The 10417-nt window shown below is 46.4% G+C and overlaps 1 protein-coding gene across 1 annotated transcript in view; it reads right to left on the bottom strand.

Moving 5' to 3' along the window:
- The window catches only part of ext1c (exostoses (multiple) 1c), a 296260-nt gene that overhangs the window by 244621 nt on the left and 41222 nt on the right, over positions 1-10417 (bottom strand). Inside the window, exon 2 of the mRNA XM_061881695.1 lies at positions 3030-4366. Within this exon, the coding sequence (XP_061737679.1) occupies positions 3030-3970 (941 nt within the window). The 5' untranslated portion in view covers positions 3971-4366. The remainder of the gene's footprint in view (positions 1-3029; positions 4367-10417) is intronic.

Here is a 10417-nt window from a genome sequence, read left to right as displayed (position 1 = left end):
TAATTCCAGGCTTTCGCGGGCCACTTTAAAGGATGTGGTGGACCAAACCTTGCCCCCGAGTTGGGCCCCTGTGTCTGATGCCTTTACTTTGCATGCTCGCCTTTGAATGACATAGTGAAGAGTGGTGTGTCGGATAATCTAAGAGCGTTAATCCAATCTTTAAAGGCCTACTGAAATGAGATTTTCTTATTTAAACGGGGATAGCAGGTCCATTCTATGTGTCATACTTGATCATTTCGCCATATTGCCATATTTTTGATGAAAGGATTTAGTAGAGAACATCCACGATAAAGTTCGCAACTTTAGGTCGCTAATAAAAAAGCCCTGCCTTTACCGGAAGTATGTGCGCGTGATGTCACGAGTTGTGGAGGTCCTCACATCCTCACATTGTTTACAATCATGGCCACCAGCAGCAAGAGCGATTCGGACCGAGAAAGCGGCGATTTCCCCATTAATTTAAGCGAGGATGAAAGATTTGTGAATTAGGATATTGATAGTGAAGGACTGGAAAAAAAAAAGAAAAAGTGACGGCTCCGGGCGGCGGCAGTGTGAGCGTTTCAGATGTAATTAGACACATTTACTAGGATAATTCTGGAGGATCCCTTATCTGCTTATTGTTTTAATAGTGTTTTAGTAAGATTGTAAAGACATACCTCGAGGTCAGATGGCTGCGGTGAACACGCAGTGTCTCAGAGAGAAGCCGAGGAGCCAAGCCCACAGCTGCCTTTTAAACAGCTGCTGCAGGACGATGAATAATCCACTGATGTATCCGGTAAGATACATATATAAATGGGTAAATGGGTTGTACTTGTATAGCGCTTCTCTACCTTCAAGGTACTCAAAGCGCTTTGACACTACTTCCACATTTACCCATTCACACACACATTTACACACTGATGAAGGGAGCTGCCATGCAAGGCGCCAACCAGCACTCATCAGGAGCAAGGGTGAAGTGTCTTGCTCAAGGACACAACGGACGTGACGAGGTTGGTACTAGGTGGGGGATTTGAACCAGAGACGCTCGGGTTACGCAGGGCTACTCTCCCACTGCGCCACACCGTCCCTGATATCACAATTTCCCCCATCCAAAAACATCTCCCGTCCAAAGGCAAAACCTAGTAACTCACTTCTAGCTGATGTTGAGAAAACAAAGGAAAACCGATCCATCTTGATGCTGTACACCCATCTCATAATAATGGGGTTGGTGATGGGGGGCGGGGTTCGGTGGTAGTCAGTGCTGCAAAGGGTTCTGGGTATTTGTTCTGTTGTGTTTTTGTTGTGTTACGGTGCGGATGTTCTCCCGAAATTTGTTAGTCATTCTTGTATGGTGTAGGTTCACAGTGTGGCGCATATTTGTGACAGTGTTAAAGTTGTTTATACGGCCACCCTCAGTGTGACATGTATGGCTGTTGAACAAGTGTGATTGGCATTCACGTAAGTGTGTGTACAAGTCGCATATATCGTGTGACTTGGCCAGCACGCTGTTTGTATGGAGTAAAAGCGGACGTGACAACATATTGTAGACAACGCTAAAGGCAGTGCCTTTATAGAAAAAAAAACAAAAAAAAAACAACCTGTGTTTATTTGTACTGTGCAGGTTCGAAATAAATATTTCAATTCAAATAGTACCGGCGGGCCAGCTCTAATGTTAATTTGCTATTGCCTCAAGGGCCATATAAAATTGTACGGTGGGCCAAATTTGGCCCGCGGGCCAGAGTTTGACGCCCATGCCGTAAGGCGACTGACAAAGAAGCACCGATTGGTCCCTTGAGATACTAGGTTTTTCTGTTGTATCCACGCGGTTATGTGGTAGTTGCTAGGTCCGTAAGTAACAGCTTACTTACGGAACAAATCACAATATCGCATGCACTAATGTAAAGCATATCACCTGGGAACTCCAAAATTACTATCAGCTCAGTTTTGACCAAAATTGAGTTACTGGGTTTTGCCTTTGGACGGGAGACATGCTGGTTGACGGAGAGAAAACATGTTCGCTTGACCGCTCTGCTTCACAACAAACAAAGAAACACCGGCAGTGTCTCGGTGCTAAAAACAGCTGCAATCCACCGCTTTCCACCAACAGCATTCTTCTTTGACGTCTCCATTATTAAATGAAGAAATTGCAAAAGATTCAGCAACACAGATGTCCAAAATACCGCGTAATTATGCGGTTAAAGCAGACGACTTTTAGCCAGGCGGATCGGTGCGGCGTCTTCAGTAATGCGGACGTTGTACCGATCCGTTGTGGTGAAGAAGGAGCTGAGCCGGAAGGCAAAGCTCTCAATTTACCGGTCGATCTACGTTCCCATCCTCACCTATGGTCATGAGCTTTGGGTCATGACCGAAAGGATAAGATCACGGGTACAAGCGGCCCAAATGAGTTTGGGTCTCTCCCTTAGAGATAGGGTGAGAAGCTCTGCCATCCGGGAGGAACTCAAAGTAAAGCCGCTGCTCCTCCACATCGCGAGGAGCCAGATGAGGTGGTTCGGGCATCTGGTCAGGATGCCACCCGAACACCTCCCTAGGGAGGTGTTTAGGTCACGTCCAACCGGTAGGAGGCCACGGGGAAGACCCAGGACACGTTGGGAAGACTATGTCTCCCGGCTGGCCTGGGAACACCTCGGGATCCCCCGGGAGGAGCTCGACGAAGTAGCTGGGGAGAGGGAAGTCTGGGCTTCCCTGCTTAGGCTGCTGCCCCCGCGACCCGACCTCGGATGAACGGAGGAAGATGGATGGATGGATGGACTTTTAGCCGCGAGTGGTGCAGTGCTAATATTTCACTCGTACGCCTCATCATTCCGCCACATTTTCAACAAGAAACTGGCGGGAAATTTAAAATTGCAATTTAGTAAACTAAAATGGCCGTATTGGCATGTGTTGCAATGTTAATATTTCATCATTGATATATAAACTATGGCTAGTAGTGGCTTTCAGTTGGTATTTAAAACCGGATAAGGTTTTGAGCCAAATTATTCGAGAAATCCGACTAACTTATTGCAAGGAACCGTACGTTGTTGGACACGTCTTACCTTTCGTATTCCAGGTTGTCATGGTCACAGCGGGCGTCTTTATGTTTCTCCCAGTCCTTCCCGTGGCGGCATGTCGTCAACGACACGATGTCCTTCCCGTTGTGGATGTGGTGGAGCGCGTTCCGGGTATCCGAACCGATGCCCGTCAGATACCGCTTCCCTTTGAACATCAGCAGGTACTTCCGCCGCGGCGGGGTGGCGTTCCTCACCAGCCAGCCTCGCTCGCCGCCCTTCTGCGGGTGCTCCTTGGAGAAAAGCGGGATGGAGACGTCGAAGCCCGGCCGGAAATGCTCCGTGTTGAGGCTGGCTTTGGCCAGCATGGCCTGGCCTATGTTGAAGCCCAGGTCGTCGGTGTAGTTGGGCCAGGTGCCGGAGTAAAGATTGAAGATCAAGTGATTACGCCCGTCGTTCCACAGCGGGTAACCTCGGATACGGTCGTCCATATTAGTAATGAACTGTCCTGACAGCTGGTCTCGGTCCAGGGTGTCGATCCCCAGCACAAACAAACACGCTTCGCGCGGATCCGACGTGTAGTACCGCGACTCGGCTATGGAAGTCAAGATCTTCCTGTAGCTCTCCGACACGTGGTCGTTTTTCTCCGACGGATACACGTACACCCGGAACCCGTCCCGTCCTCGACGCCGGCACCGGGCGAAGTCAAAGCAGGTCTCCATCCGGCAACGGCTGTCCTTGTAGACGACGGACCAGGCCTGCTGAGGCTGGCTCGTCCCGGGTTCTGTCTGGAACTCGTCGAGGCGGGCGTAGCAGGGAAGGAAGGCCCGGTCGGTCCAGTTGGGCCAAGGTCGCGCTACCTCGCCCTGCTGGCCGGTCAACAGCCGGAGCAGACGCGCAGGCATCTGGACTCCTCGACCGCAGTAAAAGAGAACCAGCCAGCAGAACGTACACAAGCCCAGCAGAACATATTTCTTGCGTGCCTGCATGGGGGCTTGTCCTTGTCGCGATCTTTCTATTTTCTCTGTCCAGTTTTTTTTTGTTTCGTCCACCCCCTCAGCTCTGAGGCCTCGCCGGAGGCACCGGCTGGGGTGAGCGACTCCTAACAAGGAGCTTCTAACGGAGGGCAATGTGTGAAGAAGGACATCACCGCCTCCTCCGAGCGTGGCCCGGTCCCCGTTGCCATTCAGGACGACGCCGTTGCCAAGTCCGGGCGTCTTCCCCCCGTCTGCTGTGCGCGCTCGGACGCCGGGTCTCGCCCCGTCTCAGCCGTGGCAGGCGCTGATGCTCCGTGCATTTCTTCCGCGGCGAGAGGAATGGAGGGAGATTTCTTCGCCCGCTGCCTCATGGTGCCTGGCGCAACTGCTGTCGGGCAGGCCCCCCTCCTCGAGAGAAGCAAACAAACAAGAATACAGATCAGTACACAGCGAGTCGCCACTCCTCCGGCAGTAGAAAAACAAACAGGCTTCCTCGCTCTCGATAGAAAAGCTACACTGTTAAACCTGGAAGGAAAGAACTGAAGGATTTATTTGCGTATTCAAAAGTTGACGTACACTTGTAAAGAACATAATGTCATGGCTGTCTTCATTTTTGGGCAGTCCTATTGTGGTCCAAACAGCTCAATTTTTGTTTCATCTGACCACAGAACTTTCCGTCCAGAAGGTCTTCCTGTGCACTTAAGATGTGACTTTAAGGTTTTACTACTTACGTATAAAATACTACACGGTCTAGCTCCAGCCTATCTTGCCGATTGTATTGTACCGTATGTCCCGGCAAGAAATCTGCGTTCAAAAGACTCCGGCTTATTAGTGATTCCTAGAGCTCAAAAAAAAGTCTGCGGGCTATCGAGCGTTTTCCGTTCGGGCTCCAGTACTCTGGAATGCCCTCCCGGTAACAGTTCGAGATGCTACCTCAGTAGAAGCATTTAAGTCTCACCTTAAAACTCATCTGTATACTCTAGCCTTTAAATAGACCTCCTTTTTAGACCAGTTGATCTGCCGCTTCTTTTCTTTCTCCTATGTCCCCCCCTCCCTTGTGGAGGGGGTCCGGTCCGATGACCATGGATGAAGGACTGGCTGTCCAGAATCGAGACCCAGGATGGACCGCTCGTCGGGACCCAGGATGGACCGCTCGCCTGTATCGGTTGGGGACATCTCTACGCTGCTGATCCGCTTGAGATGCTTTCCTGTGGACGGGACTCTCGCTGCTGTCTTGGAGCCACTATGGATTGAACTTTCACAGTATCATGTTAGACCCGCTCGACATCCATTGCTTTCGGTCCCCTAGAGGGGGGGGGGGGGGTTGCCCACATCTGAGGTCCTCTCCAAGGTTTCTCATAGTCAGCATTGTCACTGGCGTCCCACTGGATGTGAATTCTCCCTGCCCACTGGGTGTGAGTTTTCCTTGCCCTTTTGTGGGTTCTTCCGAGGATGTTGTAGTCGTAATGATTTGTGCAGTCCTTTGAGACATTTGTGATTTGGGGCTATATAAATAAACTTTGATTGATTGATTGATTATCTTTGTCCATGTGATGTCAGGTGAAACAAAAATGGAGCTGTTTGGCCACAATGCCCAGCAATATGTTTGGAAGGGGAAAAGTTGAGGCCGTTAATCACAGGAACACCACACCTACCGTCAAGTATAGTGGTGGTGCTTTACAGAGAATAATTGGGACAAATTCTTCAGGACAACCTAAAATCATCAGCCCGGAGGTTGGGTCTTGGGCGCAGTTGGGGTGTTCCAACAGGACAATGACCCCAAACACAGGTCAAAAGTGGTAAAATCATTTCTAAATCAGGCTAGAATGAAGATTTCAGAATGACTTTCCCAAAGTCCTGACTTAAACGTGTGGACAATGCTGAAGAAACAAGTCCATGTCATAAAACCAACAAATTTAGCTGAACTGCACCGATTTTTGTCAAGAGGAGTGGTCAAAAATTCAACCAGACGCTTGTGGATGGCTACCAAAAGCGCCTTATTGCTGTAAAACTTGCCAAGGGACATGTAAGTAAATATTAACATTGCTGTATGTATATAAAGCACTTTTGGTAGCCATCCACAAGCGTCTGCTTGAATTTTTGACCACTCCTCTTGATAAAAATCGGTGTAGTTCAGCTAAATGCATTGGTTTTCTGACATGGACTTGTTTCTTCAGCATTGTCCACCCGTTTAAGTCATGACCAAGGGAAGGCCATTCTAAAACCTTCCTTCTAGCCTCCAAAAAACATGCACCTGGGGATAGGTTGATTGGCAACACTAAATTGGCCCTAGTGTGTGAATGTGAGTGTGAATGTTGTCTGTCTATCTGTGTTGGCCCTGCGATGAGGTGGCGACTTGTCCAGGGTGTACCCCGCCTTCCGCCCGATTGTAGCTGAGATAGGCGCCAGCGCCCCCCGCGACCCCGAAAAAGGGAATAAGCGGTAGAAAATGGATGTATACTTTTGATCCAGCAGATTTGCCCAGATTTTCAGTAGACCAATAATAAATTCAAAATAGAACTAAACTTCATGAATGTTTTTGGTGACCTACAAGTATGTGCTCCAATCACTCAATCACAAAAAAATAAGGGCATATTAGATAGAGTGGGGGCAAAAAAAGTATTTAGTCAGCCAGCGATTGTGCAAGTTCTCCCACTTAAAATGATGACAGAGGTCTGTCATTTTCATCATAGGTACACTTCAACTGTGAGAGACAGAATGTGGAAAAAAAAATCCAGGAATTCACATTGTAGGAATTTATTAGTAAATTATGGTGGAAAATAAGTATTTGGTCTAGCATTCAAAGCTCTCACTGATGGAAGGAGGTTTTGGCTCAAAATCTCACGATACATTCATTCTTTCCTTAACACGGATCAATCCTACAGAAAAACAGCCCCAAAGCATGATGTTTCCACCCCCATGCTTCACAGTAGGTATGGTGTTCTTGGGATGCAACTCAGTATTCTTCTTCCTCCGAACACGACAAGTTGAGTTTATACCAAAATGGATACATGGATGATACAGCAGAGGATTGGGAGAATGTCATGTGGTCAGATGAAACCAAAATAGAACTTTTTGGTATAAACCCAACTCGTCGTGTTTGGAGGAAGAAGAATACTGAGTTGCATCCCAAGAACACCACACCTACTGTGAAGCATGGGGGTGGAAACATCATGCTTTGGGGATGTTTTTCTGCTAAGGGGACAGGACGATTGATCCGTGTTAAGGAAAGAATGAATGGGGCCATGTATTGTGAGATTTTGAGCCAAAACCTCCTTCCATCAGTGAGAGCTTTGAATGGTTGACTAAATACTTATTTTCCACTATAATTTACTAATAAATTCTTAAAAATTCCTACAATGTGAATTCCTGGATTTTTTTTTCACATTCTGTCTCTCACAGTTGAAGTGTACCTATGATGAAAATGACAGACCTCTGTCATCATTTTAAGTGGGAGAACTTGCACAATCGGTGACTGTATGTCTTGTGGATATAAATGACATGAAGTCAAATATTACGTTTAAAAAACATTCCTGGATGACATTCTTAAGCAAATTTAATAAAATTCTGCAAGGGAGTGATTAATCCAAAATAAGATTAAACTGATTAAAAATATTTTATCATTGATAGCGCTGGTTAAAAATATTTTGCACTAAAAACACCCTTTTTTTTCTTTTCGTACTTAACATGCATCAGATTACACTAAATTCCATCCATCCATTTCCTACCGCTTATTCCCTTTTTGGGGTCGCGGGGGGGGCGCTGGCGCCTATCTCAGCTACAATCGGGCGGAAGGCGGGGTACACCCTGGACAAGTCGCCCACTCATCGCAGGGCCAACACAGATAGACAGACAACATTCACACACTAGGGCCAATTTAGTGTTGCCAATCAACCTATCCCCAGGTGCATGTCTTTGGAAGTGGGAGGAAGCCGGAGTACCCGGAGGGAACCCACGCAGTCACGGGGAGAACATGCAAACTCCACACAGAAAGATCCCGAGCCTGGATTTGAACCCAGGACTGCAGGACCTTCGTATTGTGAGGCAGACGCACTAACCCCTCTCCCACCGTGAAGCCTTTAAAGCCTTAAACTCAATTCTGATTGGAAATAGTAATTTCACATAAACAAGTGTGCATGAAAAAGGAGCTCCAAAAACACATTTTATTGTGGACATTAGAAAAAAAACATGAAAATATTATACTAGATATAATTATGTATCCAGAACAGAGTAACTCTGAAGTAAATAGCCCTATATCTGACTTAAAAAAAAAACGCTTTTCCATTTGTGGTTATAACTATATGATCGTTTACAATGCTGCTATATATTATCTTCATGCTTCTCGGCACAGATAAAGTAGACAAAGTGAGGTGTTAGAGGAAAAACCAGGCCGGAAGGCGGAAGATTCCTTAAGAGAAGGATCTCTCTGTCACGTTTAAACCGTTTTTTTTTCCTTCCCGCCACCCGTCCTCGCGACACATTTTACAGTTCATATTTGTGCGAGGGTTTGGAGAGACTCACAGTACAGGGCAGTGTTCCTCCTGCCAGTTGCCACACAAAGGCAGCTTTCAGGTCTCACCTGCCCGCGTCCTCCGCTTCTCATTCCTGCATACTTCAGCCAAGGATAAATAATACATGGCTTGATATGAATGAGGCAGCTTTTTCCAACGACGTCCATGCTCCTTTTACACAATAGTCCTGTCTATATGTGCATTGTAAGGGAGGTGCATGATTGTGCTGGTTAAAATACAACACTATAGTGCAGGGGTGTCAAACGTACGGCCCGCGGGCATGAACCGGCCCGCCAACAGGTTTTATCCGGCCCGCGGGATGAGTTTGCCAAGTATACAAATTAACCTGACATTTTTTTTTCAATGAATGAAACAGCTCTTCGACATGTGTCTACTGGACGTTGCAATAGCAATTCTTTGTATCTCTGTAGATCAGAGGTCGGCAACCCGCGGCTCCGGAGCCGCATGTGGCTCTTGGATCACTCTGATGTGACTCAGCTGCATACTTGCCGACCTCCCCATTTTTCCGGGAGGTTTTTTCGGATTTCAGTGCCTCTACCAAAAAATTCTCCCCAGGATAACATTCTCAAGATTCTCACCCGGACAACAATATTGAGGGCGTGCCGCGATGGCAATGCCTTAAACGTCTTCTCGACCATGTCGTCGCGTACGTTTTAATACTATGCTATCTGAGTGCCGGCCGGCTGACTCAACGCGCGAGCGACTGCAAGGCATACTTGTTCAATAGCCATACAGGTTACACTGAGGGTTGTGATATAAACAACTAACACTTTTAATAATATGCACCACACCAAACAAGAATGACAAACACAGCATAAACACAACAGAACAAATACCCAGAATCCCATGTATCCCTAACTATTTCGGGCTACATTTTTTTTTTTTTTTTTTATAAAAAAATCTAGAGTACCAAAGTTGTTTTTCTGTGGGAAAAAAAATATATAGGAATTTTATCATAAAGTCTATTGTCATTTATACAGTGCACAATTTGACAACTTGCTTTGAAATCATAAGTCAAGCTGATATTCAAGTACTAATTATTATTTTTGAATCCCAAATTTTTGTTGCATTATTAGATAATTTTGAATAAAATTCCTCCGGGAGGAACTCAAAGTAAAGCCGCTGCTCCTCCACATCGAGAGGAGCCAGATGAGGTGGTTGGGCATCTGGTCAGAATGCCACCGGAACGCCTCCCTAGGGAGGTGTTTAGGGCACGTCCAATCGGTAGGAGGCCACGGGGAAGACCCAGGACACGTTGGGAAGACTATGTCTCCCGGCTGGCCTGGGAACGCCTCGGGATCGCCCGGAAAGAACATGGACGAAGTGGCAGGGGAGTGGAAAGTTTGGGCTTCCCTGCTTAGGCTGCTGCCCCCGCGACCCGACCTCGGATAAGCGGAAGAAGATGGATGGATGGATGGATGGATAAAAAAAAATTTTTTTAAATAATTAAAAATATATATATATATATATTTATATATATATACACACACAAAGATAAGCATACAGTTCATGTATTTTTTTGAATGTCCTAAATGAAAAGAACAAATATTTAGTAAGAAAATATTCTTTATTAAATGCATATTATTACCATATGGCGGGCCGTTTAAAATGTGGCGGGCCAGATCTGGCCCCCGGACCTTGAATTTGACACCTGTACCATAGGACATACAGAATTAATACAAAATTATTTCATGTGTGACTTTACCAGAAACAAGGCTCTCACAGCTTTCTGACAAAAGGCTTGTTTTAAATGCACACAAAGCTGAAGCTGTAAGTAACCGTTCCCAAAAAAAAGTTTTACTCCTTATTCCGTCATCCAGGTACATGAAATGTGGTTATGAGGGCTGTCAAAGTTAACGTGATAGCAGCTTAACTATCAATCAATCAATCAATGTTTATTTATATAGCCCCAAATCACAAATGTCTC

The sequence above is a fragment of the Nerophis ophidion genome, linkage group LG21, assembly GCF_033978795.1.
Source record: "Nerophis ophidion isolate RoL-2023_Sa linkage group LG21, RoL_Noph_v1.0, whole genome shotgun sequence".
In the NCBI taxonomy this organism is placed as follows: domain Eukaryota; kingdom Metazoa; phylum Chordata; class Actinopteri; order Syngnathiformes; family Syngnathidae; genus Nerophis; species Nerophis ophidion.
This window is presented reverse-complemented; position numbering and strand designations above follow the sequence as displayed.